The sequence below is a fragment of the Natrix helvetica genome (assembly GCF_964273705.1).
Source record: "Natrix helvetica genome assembly, chromosome: 7".
Taxonomy (NCBI): domain Eukaryota; kingdom Metazoa; phylum Chordata; class Lepidosauria; order Squamata; family Natricidae; genus Natrix; species Natrix helvetica.
The window spans coordinates 59,672,935-59,692,807 of NC_138558.1; the positions used below are offsets into that span (position 1 = coordinate 59,672,935).

A 19,873-nucleotide genomic window follows, 5' to 3' on the forward strand; every position below is an offset into this window, starting at 1 on the left:
GTCTTAAAGTTCCCAAGTTTAGACACCCCTGGTGTAGACTGTTAGCTTCTGTTTATTGTCATTTCAATTTCTAACTTGCGGAGGGCATGTGTCTATTTACCGCTTCATATTGCTAAGAATGTGCTGCATACCTGCAAGTTTGGTGGCTTTGTTAAGCAAATCATTGATTTCTGGAGCTTCACCCTTTATTATAAATTATATATGCTAGTTGTGGTTGCTACAAAGCACTTTTGACTACTTAGAGCTACTTAAGATGAGGCAAGATCAAGCATGTTTCCCATCATCCAGAAGTTGAACAACTAGGATAAACTTCCAGTAATGGGAAATAAACAAGCCTAGCTTGTATAAACAACTCTTATTCCAAAATAAATGTGATTCAGTTGGAATAAAACTTGCTTAAATTCAGTTTAAAAAGCTTTCTAGCCAACTGATTCATTGGGTTAAATTAGCTTCTTAAACTGAAATTGAATGACATTTACTTTGGAATAAAACCTGATGTATAGGCGAGTCATGTTTATGTCTCATTACTGGAAATAATGCATAGTTGTTCAATTTCCGGATTTACAATAAACTTCCACCAATTTATTCTAGAAAAAAACTCCCTCGTGTATGTTTCTTTCAGTGTATGCTACTTCCATATGTGTATACATGCAGGTGTGATAATGGAAACAAAAGCACAGTCACCTATGCAAGCATGCTACCCACCACCTACGCCCAGGCACATACAAGCATATATTATAGCTCAGAGGTCTCCATATTTAGACTGGTGACTGGGGATTCTAGGATTTGAAGTCCAAAAGTCTCATAGCCACGTTTGGAGACCCATTATTGCTTTTGAATACAAGCCAGCTTTGGGGTCATATGTTTTTCAGATACTATCCTTCTTAGATGTGAGACATTTGTTTTCAAAATGGGAGATGTTGGTGTCCCATCTTTAACTTATTCATTTTCTAATCAATTCTTTTGTTCTACATGGCAAAGAGTGTGCCTTGTTTATGCTGGGACTTTTTTGTATTGTTCTTTATATTAGTGGAAGAAGAGAACATAAAATTTGGATTTAAATTATAAATGAAGCCGTGCATGACGTAAGATTGCTCTGCTAGATCAGGCCAAGACCAATTTAGTCAAGGATTGTGTTTCTCACTGTGGCCAAACAGACATCTTAACGGTTTTACAAGCAGGAAATGGAGCAATAACCTATCTCTAGGCACTATTTCCATGCCACTAATACTTGGAGGCAAGCTGCTGCCAACCAAGAGGTCATATTGAGTCCTCACATTAATATCTCTTTATAGATTTGTCCCTTTCATTTATCCAACACCCGGTGAAAGGTATCTAAGAGAGTGGTATCTTCCACAATCTTGTGGAAATTAATTTGACATATTACTTGTATGCTGCGTGAAGCAGTATTGCTTTCACCTCTTATAAAGGCCAGGGCAAACCATACAGCTTGCAGCTTTGTTGTTTTATAAAGTCCCTGTCAGATTGGATCCAGGTCTTTAGATTAGCAAAGACAACAGACACAGAATTTAGGCGCTCTGCCCAAAGTTCTTTATGAACTGCAGCCAGTAACAGGGGAAAGGGTCTGGATTTTTCTTCTTCCACTATTTGCTCAATTATATAGTAGTACCTTTGTTTACATTTTCTCTTCCATGTTTAACTCAGTTCGGTTATCTCACTCCTCAAGTCCTCACATTTATTAGCGGGAGGATGTTAGAAAATGCCATACCACTCCAGTTATTATGGCTGTTATTGGAACCGTTCACTCTTCCCAAGATAGTAACAGAAGGTAACTGTGAATGTGGCTCTAAATATTGCGGTAGATTAATTGAAATTTGGAGGAAAAATGAAGGAATGCTACTTGGTAGCTCCTAACAAAAATTAATAACTGCAGAAATATCTGTTGTGTTCTCAAAAGTCTGCACGAAATTATGACACATCTGTGCGCAAAGGAGAAAACTTTGTCCTTACATCACAATGTCTAAAACAAGTAAATCAATTGTATCATTTGTGTCAAGATGCATAAGTCATCATAGCCTCTTCTAACTCACTGCAGAAGCCTACAGACAGATGGAATAAATAAGAGATCAACGAGTTATTTCAAGAAAGGTAAGTGTAGAGTCTCTTAAGGCAGGGATGTCAAACTCAATTTCATTGAGGGCTGCATCAGTGTTGTGTTTGGCCTCAGGCCGGGGTGGGTGTAGCCAGGATGAACATGGCCAGCTCGACATCATTCATGTTGGGGATGGCCTTGGTGGCCCGAGTTCTCTGCCAGCGAAAAACAGACTCCCGAGCTCCATTTTCAGCTGTGACAGCCTGCTGCAACCCTCTGGCAGTAAAATCAGAGCTCGGGAGGATCGTGGATGGTCCTCCCAAACTCCATTTTCTCTGGCAGAGGCACCATGGGCCAGTCCTTCACTGTTTCCAGAGTGGTCCTGCTGGCCAGATCTAAGCACCCCGTGGGGCAGATCCAGGCCCCGGCCCTTGAGTTTGACACCCTTGCTGTAAATCACATAAACTGCTTCCACTATTTCTTAAACAGAACCTTTGCATCTTTCCCTATAGAGCTATCATTGGATTTTCCTGCACTGTAAGCTTGCATATTTTTTCCTGTGAAAAATCATGCTAATTCAGGGATCTACATAGGGGGAGGGGGGGAGAGAAAAGTGTTCTCTTTCTTGCACATATCTCTTCCCTGTTGCCAACACTTGTATTTCTTAATCAGGTCCAAACAATAGCAGCATTTTTATCTGGCAGTCTAGAAACTGAAATGAAATATGGTCAGAAAACTCTCTTAGGAATGCAAGAACTAAATTATCTGGAGAAACACTGTATGTTTTCATAATAATATCAAGATAAAAGCAAGTTGCTTGGGAACATTATTTTCAGCAACAGCTAGATTATGAGCTGTACTTGCAAAACGATGGGGGAAGTTCAGAATTTAAACCTGGTTAACAAAATGACATGTTGAAAAATGGTTGGTTGTCTTCCACCTCTCTTCATCTTACCCCTTCCTGGCCAGAGGTGGCATTCAGCCTGTTCGTACCACTTTGGGCCAAGTGGAGGTCATGGGTGGGCCTGCCCACCCGCCCCGACATTATGCCGTCCTATTTGCTCATGTTTTTGAGGCCAGGTGCATGCGCAGAAGACCAGGCAAATGCGCAGAAGGTGCACGAGTACGCGGGGCAAACTGGTGATAAAAATAAGTGAAACCCACCACTGATCCTGGCTTATTAGAACAATGATTCACAACTTAAAAATTAAACTTGGCTGTTCATCACACTCATCAGTATATCATAGTATCCTTGCCATGGTAAGAACAATCAACATATGCATTAAAGGAACATCATTTTTGTTATACATTAGAGGTGCAACGGGATATTCTGTGGAATTCCTACTCTCTCTTTTCCCCATTTTATAAAATTACAAAAATGCAAACTTAAAGATTCATACTAGAACTGATACTTACAAAGTGAAGGTACCTGAAAAGACACAATTTGCGTTTTGACTCGTTCTAGACTTTTCTATCATTTTTAATTTTGTTATCTCCTGAAAGGCACTTTATTTTAAAATAAATTGTGAATATTAGGAAAGCACTGGAAAAAGTCATGTGGTCTCCTGTCTTCATATGAACAAACTCCTTTGCAATTTTTTTTCTTCAATAACTTTAAAACATTCTAAGCATAATCAATCAAAACAGTTTAGCCCTTTTAGAGAAATAATGTTTTAAGAAAAGTGCCCGTTTGATGAACCTTAGCAAAAATGCCAGAAAAACCAAACAAACAAATGAATAGAAAACTCTGAAGTCCCTTCCAACTCTTATTATCCTATGTTCTGGCATATTGTATGAGTCCAGCATTGTAATGTTTAAATTATTTTATTTGGTACATTTGTACAGCTACCCTTCTTAAAGTAAATGCTGGGTGTATGTTTCTATTGTGGTAGACAATGTATACCACAACAGAAACAAAAGAAACAATAAAACCCAAACCAGAAAAAAATGGTGCCACACATGAGACTTCCCAGATGCAACTTCGTAGTTTCAAAGGTGCTTTTTTTTCCTTCAAAAGGCAACTGGACTGTTTTTTCCTTGAGGAAGAAGAAGTTTCGCTCCTCATCCATGACCTGGATGACTGAGAATAATCTCCTCCTCCTCCTCCTCTTCCCCCTCCTCCTCCTCCTTCTTCCTCTTCCGCCATATCTGCCATCGGACGTTGGCGATCATATTGGCGATTACCTGAAAAAGTACTGTTGAGTTTTGTTCAAACTAGTCCCTTAGATTTTGAAGCCATGATTTCTTCTGCCTGGACTCGTTTGCCTTCAATCTTTACTTGGAGGATTAAGTGAAATATGCTGTAGTTTTCTGGGTGTCACATCACATGCCCAAAATATTCTAATTATCTGTGAGAATCTCCACAGACATTCACCTTAATGCCTTCTCATTCTGCTCTGACTCACTTTTTATCCGTGCCTGAGGGAAGAACCAGGTATTAAGAGTGCCTGTGAAGGATAAAGGGCAGGGACCTATTGGATCAGGGGAGGGAGGAAGATTAACTATGCTTAGAATAATGTGGAACCTTGGCAGTGATTCTTCACCCCATTTCTCCTCACAACAATCCTTTTCTGTAGGCAAGGCAAAGAGTTAGCGACTGGGAAAATGTGAATGTATGTGTAACAAAGGGATAGGAGTGATGATAACTTGACAGAGACCTAAGAGAAAAGTAAAGGAATTAATGTTATTTGTCCAGAACTCCTTGTCCTGAAACTGATGCAGCAGAGCTGAATAGGGTCGCTTCTCAAACACACAAAGCCGCCTTCTCACATCAGATCTCCATTTAGGTGTTGCTGCTTCAAGGAAGACAAAAAGAGAATGTACAATCCATACATAAATGCCACAGCTTCTTTGCTCGTTTATTTAAGTCTCATAAATAGGTGGAAAAACAGACATTTATTCCCAACATTCAGAATCCATCCTATGATGCATTTGTTTTCCATGGAATCAAAGGGTTTTCTCTGTAGCACATAAAATAAAACACCGGGGCACACATGGATTGAAACAAAAGAATCGCAAGATAAGGAAGGGGAGAAGGTGGGACTTAAAGAATGTGTTATTATCAGTGGAATGTTGTGATCATGCAGATTTTTAAAGGCAGTGGGCCAGAGAACCTAGACGTTTGGATTGCTGGGGTGGGGTGGAGTGAGTGAGGGTTTATTTCTATGGTAGTGAATGGAGATTATGAGGCAAAACTTTGAGTACATTTCTTTTCCTTTCAAACTGAGCACACGTCTTTTGTTATCAGGTGCGATGATGTCTATGCATGCTATGGCTTTGGCTAGTTTCTCTGGTAGCTTATCTGCATTCTGGCTGCAGTTTTCTTTTTCCTAAATCCTTGGAAATGTACTAATTGTAGAAAACAAATGGGGTTGATGATATACATTCCCACTACATCAAGTGCTAACAAATTAAATAGGCAAATTTAATATTGGTATCGTTTGGACCCCAGATGCAACATCTTTTAAAGTCAAGAGCTGTAGGATGGGTGTACACTGAAAGCACTTGGTGAGAATGACAATGATTTAATTTTCCTTCCCTTAGTTCCCATTAAAGTTGTTCTTGGGCTCAGTACTTGGACTAAGTCCAGAGTTAAAAGAGAGATTATTAGAAATACATATTTTCATGTTCTTCTGCTACATAGATATTAGCTCTACTTAACAAGTACTATTTTGAGTTGCATAATTGGAAGCCTGGAGCATTCTAACACCCATCTTCAGAACAGTATCACAGCCCTATAAAAGTGTGCAAATGCTAAGTATTGACACCATAATACAATTGATGTGAAGAACGCAACAAAGTGTCACCAGCCTTGTGTTTAATAAAATGAGAAGAGAATGGGTTTAGGTTTCTGGTCTCTCTGAAATTCTTCAGAACAAGGGGAAATGACACAATTCTTCAGAGTCTAGTTTTTTTTTAAAAAAAGCAGGGAGAATGATAAATATTTTATAGCAAGGAAAGGCAAAGTAAATCTCAAAACTGAACGTGCTAAAGCACTGTACATAAAGAAAAAAAATATTTTTTTAAAAAAAGAAAGCCAAAGGAAAAGTTTATAACAATAAATGGAACATTTTAATGAAATGTTTTCAATTAGGTTTGTGCTCATAATATCTTTGGCAAATAGTAGGGAATTCTCAGTTCGCTATTTGTAACCTTTTCTTCTTTATGGAACATTTTATCAATTATTTTATAATAATTGTTTGAAACCATATGATACATTGACTTATATGAAGCTAGCCAAATGTCGGAATACTTTAAATCAACGTTTCTATTCTTATTTAGAAAATACAAAAACCTTTAATAAAATAAAATAAAAAGCTAATGCAAACTATATAAAGTTGGTGTGTAACAGCAGACAAACCATCTGGAATGTATACAGGGAGTTCAAATATATGTTGAAAATGTGAACATATGAAAGGACATTTTATCATTCTTGATGGGAATGTAAAAAGCTAAAAACATGGATTCAAATACATACTTTGATACTGCAGGTTTTAAAGATTAATTACTCTATTGAGGTCAAAACCTGGGTCATTTGTAAATAAAATGGGAAAATGTAGAGATAATGTTTTGGGAGGACGACTAATGGAAATTTAGTGCGTGTCCTTTCCATAAGGTAAGGATTTATAAATTGTACAGTGAGACAATACAATAATTACACAGCAAGAGACAAAGGTATATTCTTTCATTATTAATGTTTGTGTTAATTTAGTCCTAAATTAATACAGGAATAATAAATTGATCTCTGAGTTATTGAGAATTGCACATCCCTGTAAAATATTTTTCCCCCTGGATTTAGTTTTGCAACACCCCTAGGAAATACAAAGTGAGACTCAAATAATAGTTTCGAAATAACCTATGAGCTACTTGGCTGTTTTCTTGAATTGACCACTTTCAGGGCTATCTTGATTTTGAATGTAGTTTCCATTGTGTCAGTACCAAGTAACCTTTTCGCTATCTCCACAGGACATGGAATTGGGAAGCTTTGAATAGTAATAAGATTCTATCAGTTCAATAGAATATTTACCTGAAAATGTTGGTTTCCCCTTGGGAGCAGTTGCCCTGTCAGCCTCTATGTGCTTTTAGTTAATTTTTATTTTTTAATTTATTCATATCTCTGACTAAGGAATGAAATGAACACATCCAGCCTAACTATACTGAATTGATGGATGTTTGACAGGGATGAAATAATTGGTTCCCTAGAGTCTGCAGAAATCATTAACATGTAATGTTACCTTCTTAATGTATGATCTTACAAACAGGCAACTAATCTGTTATCAGTATATCTTTATCATCTTACATTTCTATGCTTGTTCAAATGATCAGGATTTATATGTGTTTGTACTAACAATAGACACCACAGGGATTCAATTCAATCATGCTGGTGTCATCGGAGAGCAGGGATTATAGCATAAAGCCAGCAAACATCATTAAAACTTCTTAGGTGCATGCTATACTGCTTTTGCACTTTAATAAGCATTTATTAAATACCTGGAATTAAAAAGTAAAACAAGGATGAGTATTATCTTTTCTCATTAAGCATCCCTAGAAAAAAATTATAGGTGTTTGCATCATATGTACATTGCTCAGGGGAAAAAAAGAGAGAGGCCAGGTAGAAGGAAGATAGATGAATAGTAGGCAGTAACCTCAGCAAATGACTGAGCAAATGATGTGACTGGCCAGACACATCATCGCAGACATTTTGTGAATAAGCAAACAGCTAAACTGTTAAGAGTTCCTATGTCCCAAAGGTTTGCTTATTGTAGAATAAACCAGCCTAAATCAGAAAGGACATCCTGAATAACCGAGAAGCCTAATAGCTTTCTCCCAAACCAAAAACCTCTTAAGTCCATCCCTTTGTCCCAGTTTTGGAGACATTTTGTCTCCAGTAGTTTCTCAGAGAAAGACTCTATTGCATCAAGGGCCCTTACAGTCATTAGAAGGATTCTTCAGTGCTTGGAGGCAAAGAGGCATATCATTTGTGAAATAAAATGTCAGTGAGTCTTGAGAAGTTAGTGATAATATTCATGCCAACATCCATGTCTCCAGAAAAGTCTCTTGTTGGAGACCAACAATTAACATTAGCATGCAAAAAATTTGGAGATTATAGGAATGGAAATCATCTTTGACCTAAATCAGCCTAGCACAAATTCAGGGTCTGAGCACCCCACTATTTGAAAAGAATCTGGTATTTAATAAGATGCCAAGGGTTTCAATTCTTAGGTTTATTGATACAGTTATGAAGATCTTTGATTTTTAATTCTTCTGTTGCTGCATTTGGGGACAATTTGTGAAAGTACAGAGAAAGTTGCAGCATTTCCTCTCAGTGTGGCTGCAGCATCCATCTGCTCTTCCTGTCAGTGAGATCTATGGGTGCTAATTGCAACCAAGACAAACAAGCACACTGTAGTGAGTTCTGCAGGTTAATTATGTCTGCTCAATCTGAGAGCTGGTTTAACAGGAATAGAATCAAAACTGGAAAACTCCTTCTTTGACTTATGGGTGTTTCTTTAATGCCTGAGCTTTGTTTAATTCCCTTCCAAGTTTCTGGGTATACAATACAATACAATAGCAGAGTTGGAAGGGACCTTGGAGGTCTTCTAGTCCAACTCCCTGCCTAGGCAGGAAACCCTATACTGTTTCAGACAGATGGCTATCCAACATCTTCTTAAAGACTTCCGGTGTTGGGGCATTCACAACTTCTGGAGGCAAGCTGTTCCACTGATTAATTGTTCTAACTGTCAGGACATTTCTCCTCAGTTCTAAGTTGCTTCTCTCCTTGATTAGTTTCCACCCATTGCTTCTTGTTCTACCCTCAGGTGCCTTAGAGAATAGTTTGACTCCCTCTTCTTTGTGGCAGCCCCTGAGCAATGTTCCCTCTAATTTTTTTTCAGTGTGTGTGGAAAAATATAGTGTTTGAGCGGCATATTTTCATGCCTGAGCACCTGATTTTTTTTAGTCATAATTGCCATCAGAGCAGATGTTGGGGGAGGGGGGCAAGGAGGTAAAGGGTCCCCTCCCTCTCCCTCAGACCCCCAGGAAGGAAGGAAGGAAGGAAGGAAGGGAAAGGTAGGGGGAGGGAAAGGAAAGGAAATGGGAAAGAAGAAAAAGAAAGGAAAAGAGAAGAAAGGAAAGCAAAAAGGAAAGGAAATGGAAAAGAAGGAAAGGAAAAAGGAAAGGAAATGGGAAAGAAGAAAGGAAAGGAAAAGAGAAAGGAAAGAAAAAAAGAAAGGAAAGGAAAAAGTGAAATTAGTGAATTAATTAATTACATAGTGAAATTAATACCAACAGTAGCATCTCTGTCTAGTTGTATTTATCTTTAAGAAACAAAAAAAATCAAGCAGGGTGATAGATTGCAGAACGGCTTTCAGAAGTGAGTGTCTTATGTGAACAATATGAAGACCTTTTCTTGAGCTTTACTTCAGGAAATCAGAAGAAAGAATAATCACCATATAGTGAGCAGACTAACCCGATTAGTTCACTTCCAAAAACTACAGGAAAAACATGACATTATAGAAAAACACAAAAGTTCTGTTTTTTTTGGCAACAATCTGCTGTGCAAGTCACTCAGTAGTGATTCATTAGAACTTCCTCAGTTATCCTGCATTAAAAAAAAAAGCTAGCAGAAAGCCCTAACATTAGCTGACTTAGACTAGCAACATCAAAAGGGCTCTGAAAAAAAAATCCAAAGAGATGAGGATTCTGCTTCCATCATTAAAGAGAGCTGTCAATTTACAATTATCAAAAACAAGATACCATTTATTTGGCCTCTGCACCAATCCATCCTCAAACTTTTGCCCCATATTCATGAGAAGTAGAAATCACAGGATGAAAGGTATGGGACTTGAGTTTATTTATTAGATTTTTATCCCACCTTTATTACTTCATAGGTAACTCAAGAAAGTGAACATACATAATACTTGGGTATGGAGAAAGGAAGGGAAGTGGAAAAGAAAGAAAGGAGAAAGGAAAGGAAAGGAGAAAGGAAAGCAAAAGAGAAAGGAAAGGAAAAGGAAAAGGAAAGGAAGATAGAAGAAGGACAGAAAGGGAAAAGGAAAGAGTGGAATGGTACTGCTCAAAAACCAAGTCTCAAGATCCCGTGGACCCCTTTGGCTCAGGCAGTCCAATTCCCCGCTGCTTCCCTCTCTCTGCAAAGCGAAGGGATCTCAGAAAGGCTGCCTAGCTCAGAACGGGGCTTCAGACGCAATGCCTGAGAAACCCCGGATGTGCAGGGAAACGCAGGCTACAACCAGCGAATCGCGTTTTCCCAGGAACCAACGAAGCTCCAGAGGACCAATGAGAATTCTCCCTTCTGCAGCGTCATCAGTCTCCGGGTAGAGTCTTCTTTGATTTGACCAATCACCAGATGGAGGAGAGAGTTCAGTGCAGAGAGAGGGGAGGGGGGATATTTTCAGTAATATTTTAAGACGTTAAAAAACACTGCACACATTTTGAAACTTCTGCGCGGTGTTTTCTTGTTATGTGTGCGGCCGCGCAGGCATGCAGCTTAGAGGGAACAGTGCCCCTGAGATATTGGAATACTGCTATCATGTCTCCCCTAGTCCTTCTTTCTCTTAAGCTAAACATACCCAGTTCCTGCAACCGTTCTTCATATGTTTTAGCTTCCAGTCCCATAATCATCTTTGTTGCTCTTCTCTGCACTCTTTCTAGAGTCTCCACATCTTTTCTACATCGTGGCGACCAAAACTGAATGCAGTATTCCAAGTGTGGCCTTACCAAGGCATTATTAAGTGGTATTAATACTTCACGTCATCTTGATTCTATCCCTCTGTTTATGCAGCCTAGAACTGTGTTGGCTTTTTTAGCAGCTGCTGCACACTGCTGGCTCATATTTAAATGGTTGTTCACTAGGACTCCAAGGTCCCTCTCACAGTTACTACTATTGAGGAAGGTATCACATATACTCTACCTGTGCATTTTGTTTTTCTTGCCTAAATGTAGAACCTTACTCTTTTCACCATTGAATTTCATTTTATTAGATAGTGCCCAATGTTCAAGTTTGTCAAGATCCTTCTGTATCTTAAGTCTGTCTTCTGGAGTGTTGGCTATTCCTGCTATCTTGGTGTCATCTGCAAATTTGATGAGTTCCCCATTTATTCCCTCATCCAAATCATTGATGAAGATGTTGAAGAGTACTGGGCCCAAAACAGAGCCTTGGGGTACTCCACTGCATACTTCCCTCCATATAGATGCAGTTCCATTGAGGACTACACGTTGAGTGCAGTTGGTCAGCCAGTTACGAATCCATCTGGTGGTGATGCTGTCCAACCCACATTTTTCTACTTTATCTAATAGTAGGTTATGGTCTACCTTATCAAATGCCTTACTGAAGTCCAAGTAAACTATATCAACAGCATTCCTCTGGTCCACTAATTTTGTCACTTTGTCAAAGAATATAATAAGACTAGTCTGGCATGATCTGTTTTTGACCAACTCATGTTGGCTTTTGGCTATTACTTTGTTTCCTTTTAGGTGTTCACTAATTCGTTGCTTGATTATCTTTTCCAGAATCTTTCCTGGTATTGAGGTTAGACTGATAGTCTATAGTTTCCTGGATCTATTTTTCCCCCTTTTTTGAAGATGGGAACCACATCAGCTCTTTTCCAGTCCTCTGGCAGTTCCCCGGTGCTCCAGGATCTCTGAAAGATACAGTTCAGTGGTTCTGAGATCTCATCTGCCAGTTCCTTCAGAACCCTGGGGTGTAATCCATCCTGTCCTGGTGATTTGAACTCGTCTAGGGTAGACAGATGCTCACTTACCATTTTCTTCCCTATAAATAAATAAGTCCATTCATTTAACCTATCTTTACTGAATCTTATCAGTAAAACGAATCTTAATTCTTTTAGCTCAGGCGTGTCAAACTCATGGCGTCACATTGCCACATGATGCATCATGACTTTTCCCCCTTCACTAAATGGGAGAGGGTGTGGCCAACACGTGACGTCTCCGCCCTGCGGCCTGTAAGTTTGACACCCCTGTTCTATTTACTTTCTAGTGCAAAACTATTGAGAGTTGAATTCTGAATTACTTTGAAACTTTCTGGAATTTATTTCTAACAGTCTTCCTATGTAACCATGCAGTCCAGTTATAAGTAGTTTGCTTCCGAGAAAATCCATGGAAGCATATTGTAAGTAAAACCTTTTCTACCTTGTGTGGTTTGAACTAAGTGGTGGAAGCTGTATTTTTCTTTACTAAATAGTGTCAATCTTGTCCAAGTTACACATTTCTTTTGTGTGACTAAAAACAGTATGTCACACAAAAGAAATTTGTAACTTGGACAGTAAAGTAGGTTCCCTGATGCCTAAGAAAGGAGTTAGATATAATTTCACCCCTGCTGATTTTAATAAGAACAGAACTCACTCACTCACTCATTCATTCATTCATTCATTCATTCATTCATTCATTCATTCATTCATTCATTCCATTTTTATTCCAGCATTATTCCTTTATAAATAACTCCAGGTGGCAAACATACATTTGGATAGGTTATTCCTTATTGAAACAAAAAATCATATCCAGCAAAACTTCAGTTTTGCTGGAGTTCAGACTTCAAATATTTTTAATGTCTTGTTATTTATGGTACCTTGGTTGGGGAAGTTGAACCATTGCAAGAAAAGTGTACTGTATACTGTTTAAAACTGTTGGGAAAACAAAACTCTAGGTTGAATTGTTGGTTTTTTTTGGCTGTCCATGGTATTCTCTTCACCAACACCAAAATTCAAAGTGGAAACACTCCTCCTGTTCTGCTTCTTTAAAGTCCAGTTTTCATTTGTATAGACTCCTATAAATATTCACTCTTAACATATAGTCATGTTTTATTTCCAGTTGTTTCAGTGTGGTATCTACGGAGAAAGTGAGAATATTCACCTTCATTCAAGAATATGATTTTACTCTGTTTAGCAAAGATAAATGGGAAAACACCCACGCACTCACACACACTTCTTTCTTGGATCTTGGGATCCCAGGACATTTTGTACGCATTCTGTAAATATTGATGCTCTGTGGAACTTACATTAATATTTGCTAAATCCTTCACCTTTACTCAGGCTGATTGAAACTGTTTATTCAATTATTCAGCTTATGCAAGTGTGTGAAGGCACAATAACCACTTCACTTGTATATTGGGCTTTAGTTCAAATCAATGTGATCTAGTATACATTGGCATGAAATCTTATTTTATCTCTACGGGGAGAACAAAATTGTTGTTCATGGAACAAGATGTCCAATCGCCCTTCTGCTCCCTTGCTGCACAATATGATTCCTTGGCTTGCAGAATGTTTTAGCTGTGGTGTAAAATATATCACACAGGGGACTGCAAATGGAGAGGGAGGTTAACCTAAATTTTGTCCTAATATAAATAGGAAAGTGAGTGAAATTCTGGGTTATTGAATGAAGGAATTATACAATGTTTGTGATTTGACATGCCTTTGCTTTTTGTGCATTTCTTAAGTCTCTACACATTTGAGACCCTGCGTTTCTTGTATGTTTTAGGAGAGCCAGAATTTAAATACGTTGGCAACATGCATGGAAATGAAGCTGTTGGAAGAGAACTTCTTATCTTTTTGGCTCAATACTTGTGCAATGAATATCAGAAGGGAAATGAGACTGTCATTAATTTGATCCATAGTACACGCATCCACATCATGCCGTCTCTGAATCCAGATGGCTTTGAGAAGGCAGCATCTCAGGTATGTGAATCATAATCCCAAAAGCAATTATTTGCATTTGTATGACCTGGTCTAAAAAGAGTGACCTGTGAATAATATAAGGAAGCCTTTGGGACAGGGCTTCGGGATGGTGTTCTGATCTAAATTTCTTCAACATGAATGCAAAGAAAAAGAATGACTCAGAAATCTACCCTCTTCACCCCACCTGGGTAACAGTACCATCTGCGCTTGGCATGTTCTTTGGTAGAAAATTGCTTAGACAGCAACATTCATTTGTCTGAAACAGTATAGGGCTTCCTGCCTAGGCGGGGGGTTGGACTAGAAGACCTCCAAGGTCCCTTCCAACTCTGCTATTGTATTGTATTGTATCTTTTGGTGGCTTCTGCAATGCAAATGCAATGTATATCAGAGGCAGGAATCATAGCCTTTCAGAAATTGTTGGAATCCAAGTTCCCATCATCCGTATCTCTTGGTCATGCTAGCTGGGATGGATAGTAGTTTAAATCCAGCATTTAGATGCTATACAGATAGGCAGGGGTGTCAAACTGGCGGTCAGTGGACCGGATGCGTCATACACAGGCCACTCCCACCCCAGCATCACAACTTTAACTTTAACTTTTATTTGATTTCTAGACCGCCCCTCTCCCAGAAGGGACTCGGGGCGGTGTACAGTCATATTAAAAACAGTAAATATACATAATATAAATATAAAATAAATATAGTTGTGGCTGGAGGAGGTAGCAATAGTTTACTGTACAATAGTTAAAGTTAGATTTAAAATTTTAAAAATTTAAAAATACATTAAAAAACACCCCTAAAAACTATCCCAGGGTAAAATATTTGCCAGGAGGTATAAATGGGACTATAAATGGGCCAGGCCAGCTAATTGGAACAGGTGAGTCTTAAGTTTTTGTCGGAAGGAGCGGAGGTCGGTAGTAGTTCTGATATCGGGGGGGAGGTCATTCCAGAGGGTTGGGCCCATCACAGAGAAGGCTCTACTCCTAGGCGCCGCCCGTTGGCATTGCTTGGTGGACGGCACCCGGAGGAGTCCCTCCCTGTGAGAGCGAATTGGTCGCAGGGATGTATGCGGTAGGATGCGATCCCGCAGGTAACTAGGTCATGTGACATAGCGAATTTGACACCCAAGAGATAGGCCCTCAACTTAGGACCACAAAAAGGATTTGATCTTTCGTCAAATGTTCCAAATGTTGATCATGTATTCTAGAGATGGTGCAATGATCAAAACCATAAGGACTGGTTTTAATTCAGTTTTTGCAACATTGAATAGTCATTAAACAAATGGTTGTAAGTCAAGGACTATTCTAGATTGGTTGCCTGATATATATACATACATATATACATATTTGTTTTCGTAGATTTTCACGGGTGTAGGTATGCTGGTTTTGTTGTATTCGGGTCTTTTCCCGTGTAAGATTGAGATTGTCTTTGCAACTGCCATGGTGAGTGAGATCTCGCTGAAACGTTGCAAAGACAATCTCAATCTTACACGGGAAAAGACCTGAATACAACAAAACCAGCATATATACATATACGTACGTACACACACACACACACACACACATATACACATACATACATACATACATATAGATATATACATACAGATACACACACACGCACACGCACACGCACACACACACACACACACACAGAGTAATTACATGATTGTAATTGATTTGTAATCCATATTAAGCTTTTGATCTTCCCCACTCCCTGAGTGATCCTTGGCATTCTTATATATAATGTAGCCAATGGAATGCTTGTATACTAGCCAGCACTCTTCCTGTTCCAAATACATTATGCTAGAAGTCCACATTAATCTAAAATCACTTTAGATTAATGAATCTCAGTGTTCATTTCATATACAAAAGCAAAATTTACCACGTTAATTAGGAATGTTCAGAACCACAGCGCCCCCAGGTGGTTATGAATAAATATACACATTTAAATAGCTGTTGCCCCCAAATAATTATTTTTGTATTTGCTCTGAGGTTTTCATTTTGGAGCTGAATATTGTTTGAATTGATCAACTGATACTTGATTGTTTTATGTGCCTTGTGCTGAATCATTATTTCTGAATTTCAGGCACTCTAATTTTATAGGATCAGTCACTCCAGTGTAGCAATTAAGACACCAGGCTATAAATTGGGAAATTGAGTTCTCCCTCTCCCTCTCTATCACCTTCCCTCCCTCCCATAGAAAGAAGGCAATGCAAATAACTTCTGAAATCTCTCTAAGAAAATTGAAGGGATTAGCTAGGCCAGAAGTCAACAGTGGCTTGAAGGCATCCAAATAAAGACAACAATAATTGTATAGGAATGCTATAAATGTAAAACATGAGCTGTATTTTCTTCATGTATTTTTTTTCCAGGTTAGTTTCTGTGTACACACCGTAGGTCTGTTAGTGTTAATAAATTATGCTATTTAGAAGCACAAACATTTAAACATGAATATTGAACTTATTAATTTTATTATTTATTTGAAATTTATTTGCCATCCATCTCGTATCCAATGACACTGGGTGGCTTACAATGTAAAAACATTAAAATCACCCACCATGTTTAAACATAGTTAATATGTAGGATGGCATTTACATTTGATCATATATAGTAGAGCCACTGAAATTAGTGAGATGCCAGTTAGTCATTATTAACTTAAATTCCATTTACTTCAGAGTGTCTTCTCCAAACATGGCAGAACTGAATATTGAATATGTTTGTATTATTCAGCCTTCAAAGTTGGTATATCAGTAAGAACCAAGTATGGGGATTGAAAATAACTGGCATACGTTTCTAGTGTGCCATGCATTTGAACTTCTCCTGAGCACACAAGATTGAACTAAGCGGGCCATTTCTCGAAATTCATCATGACAGTTCATAATAAATGTTGTGGCCCACCAGACTCGAACAGTGAGGAGGTTGGGGAGGAACATGGGCCAGTCCTGGAGTCTGGGGAAGGCTCTGATGCATGCTCTGCGTCGGAGGCAGAGAGGAGGCCAGTGCTATCCAACATTTATCAGTTACTTTCTGAGTCAGAGATAAGTGGGGCGGAAGAACAGCTGGAGCCTGTTCCCGATGTGCACATGCGCAGAGCTGTCAGGAGAAGGGAACAATTAAGGAACGGGTCGATTCAGGAGTGAAAGCACAAGTACAGTAGGCGTTGAATGGCCCCTCCCACAGAAAAGAAATGGGAGCAAAAGGGGAATGGTGTTTGCAGGAAACAATTAGTTCGCTTATTATTGTGAAGATTTGCTTATCTGAGTTTGTGCCTCACAGAGACTCTTTGCCAGGTATTTTATTGTACAGCGATGCAACTAGAAGTTCTTGGCTTGGCAACTATCCAAGGACTGATAAAGTCTGTTGTTGCAATTAAATCATGAAGACTTATTGTTGGGACTTTTCTGGATGTGATTGCTAGGAATTCACATTAACCAAATAAAAAGGTTTTTTTTTTGCAGGACAAAGAGTCTGTTTCATGATTCTATTAAGCCTAGGTCAGGTTGTTTCATAATATTTTCTTCTTTTTAGCCAGGTGAACTCAAAGATTGGTTTGTTGGTCGAAGTAATGCACAGGGAATAGACCTAAATCGAAATTTCCCTGATCTGGATAGAATTGTGTATGTCAACGAGAGAGAAGGAGGTCCAAATAATCATTTGCTGAAAAATCTGAAGAAAGCTGTGGACCAAAATCTAAAGGTATAAAATATTTCATTCAAAATATTTGAGGGATTGCTGCCCTCACCTTCTGGAACAGTATCCCCCAGAGATACATATGACACCAACTCCCCTGAGGTTCCAGAAGTCCATAAGATCTGGCTCTATTCCCAGAACTGAGGTTAATGGTGTTTGTGGCAGTTCTGTCAGGCTTTTATTAATTGGTTTGTTTTTAGTTTTATGGCTTTGGTTGCTTTCATTGAACATTGTTTATTGTTTTCATTGTGGCCTAGAGGCAGAGCTCTTGCCTCACGATCAGGTGGCTGTGAGTTCAATCCTACGTAGTGGCAGGTATCTGTCTCTCTGGGCACAATGAATAATTATCTGCTGCGAACTCTTCATTTAACACTCAGCTCCAATATTTGTAGCTGATGTAAGAGATTACGGGGAACATTAAAAGGAAAAAAAATGTTTTCATTGCACAATTAGATGTTGTAAGGTGCTCAGTCTGTATTTAGGACTGACTGACTAACAAGAGCAACAACAACAACAATAATAATACGCTGAACACACTTTTTGCCAAGTTCTCTCTGCAAATAAAAGATGAACTTCGTTTCTATTTTTGAGAATTGTGATGATTTGATGAAATGTGAGAAAAGAGGTTCAGTTGCAATTTAGCCCACCATTGGAAAACTTGCACTGTGCATGGTAGTCAGATGGAAGTGTCCCTTTAGGCAGTAAAATGATAAATAGTAGGAGATCTGTCCAAGGCTTTACAAAAAAAACCAATCCTCATTTTAAAATAAAATTCTTCTGAACTGCCGTTTCCCTGGTGGCTACTCTGTTTGGGGTGCCTAGTTTGGGAAAACCTGAAGTCCTCTCATTGATAGTTTGGGAAGCTATGGGAATTCTAGATTCCTTCTGAGCACTTTATAGAGTAACAATACGATGAGCACTAGTACCTACTAAAATCCACGATCCTATCTTTATTTCTTTTGTTCGTATTCCATGCATGTGTTTGAAAAGTACGTAGCCTAAATATAATATCTCATAATTTGTATTTCCACTTCTTTTTTTTGTGTGTCAGTCATTTTTGTAAAATTCTATATGGCCTCTCCAGCAGTAACGTTTTTTAAAAATCAGTTCATGGGTACCTGAAAATGTTAATAACTCAATTGTGGAGTTACTAAACACTCAGGTAATATTTCACAGTTTATTTTTCCCCCCAGTAATGTTTCTTTGCCGAGTTCATTCTCTTCCTCCTTTTTTTGATTTTGTTTCTAACTAGAAAATTTTATCTGCCTTTATTCTAAAACATTCATATTTTTGACTAGTGTTAAAATCTAGTGTTTTGCAAACAGGCCTTCTATTCCCCATTCAGTTGCTTATTGTGTCCCTTAAACCTGCTCCTGAGCATTGGTTCATTTCTGGAACAGATTTTAAAGGTAGAAATGCTGTAATGAATGGGTAAACATAAACCTCTTATTATGATAACAAACATAGCGCTGTTGTTATAAATACCTAATTGGATTCCACCAAATGTGGTCTTAAGGTGCTCTTGGCAAATGGTCAGACCTGTTTTTAACAACATCAAAAGCAAGATAAAAACTAAAGCTTGAACAAAACTAGATAAAAATTTGCAGGAAGAAGCAACACAAGAATTTGCAACTTGAGTTCTTTTTTGGAGTAGCTATATTTAGAAAGCAGGAAATTTTTTTTTTGATTAGTAGTTTAGATACCAGTAGGCACTTAAGTGAAGAAGAGCTTGGCAGCCTGGTTGACAGGGGAACTGGGCAAGCAGCAAGCAGCAGGCTAACACATGTTCCCAGTTTGACTTGCATGAGTAGCAAGCCAGTGTGCAAGTGCACAATTGCCCTCTGGCCCACTGTGTTAGATTGGATAGGCACACACAGGCTTAATGGTAACAGCAGCTCTTTATTAAGTACAACAAGTGAGAACAGCGAAGGTTGAGTCTGACAGCAGCCCCTTTATAGCGAGCTGTTCCCGGCAGAACAGAGGACCTTGGTGGAAACCACTGTAGTTAGAACAAGTATCTAACACACTGCTTGTGTAAGTTGAGCTGTGCACGTGTGCTCTGTCCAGACACTTGCACTGCTCAATTCTGAATAGGCCACAGCCTGGAAGTGGGTCACAGCCAAGACGTTGGTAATCCTGACCCTACACAGTATATATGCTAGGCTCCCTTCTCTTTTCTACACAAAAGCTAAATGAATTTTTGGGGTACAATAATACTGGGGTAGAAGATTATAATAGCTTTTAAAAGTATTTTTATATAGTTACATTAAAAAAAGCCTATAGTTAAACACAACAGTCAATATTAAAACAGCAATAATAATGGAAAAATAGGGAAATTGTCTGGGCAAACATCTAATTTGAATGTATTAATCAAACTCTTTTCACTTGTCCCATCATTGCAAGCAACAAAGTTTTAATTCCAA

At 38.6% G+C, this 19,873-nt stretch overlaps 1 protein-coding gene across 2 annotated transcripts in view; it reads left to right on the top strand.

The window, feature by feature from the left end:
* The window catches only part of CPE (carboxypeptidase E), a 55,685-nt gene that overhangs the window by 19,014 nt on the left and 16,798 nt on the right, over window positions 1-19,873 (top strand). Inside the window, exons 1-3 of one of the 2 annotated variants that reach the window (XM_081959873.1) lie at window positions 13,295-13,438; window positions 13,565-13,761; window positions 17,289-17,456. In XM_081959873.1, the coding sequence (XP_081815999.1) occupies window positions 13,594-13,761; window positions 17,289-17,456 (336 nt within the window). In that variant the 5' untranslated portion in view covers window positions 13,295-13,438; window positions 13,565-13,593. Of the gene's footprint in view, window positions 1-13,294; window positions 13,439-13,564; window positions 13,762-17,288; window positions 17,457-19,873 lie in introns of those variants that run through there. The other variant, XM_081959872.1, reaches the window with a different exon arrangement.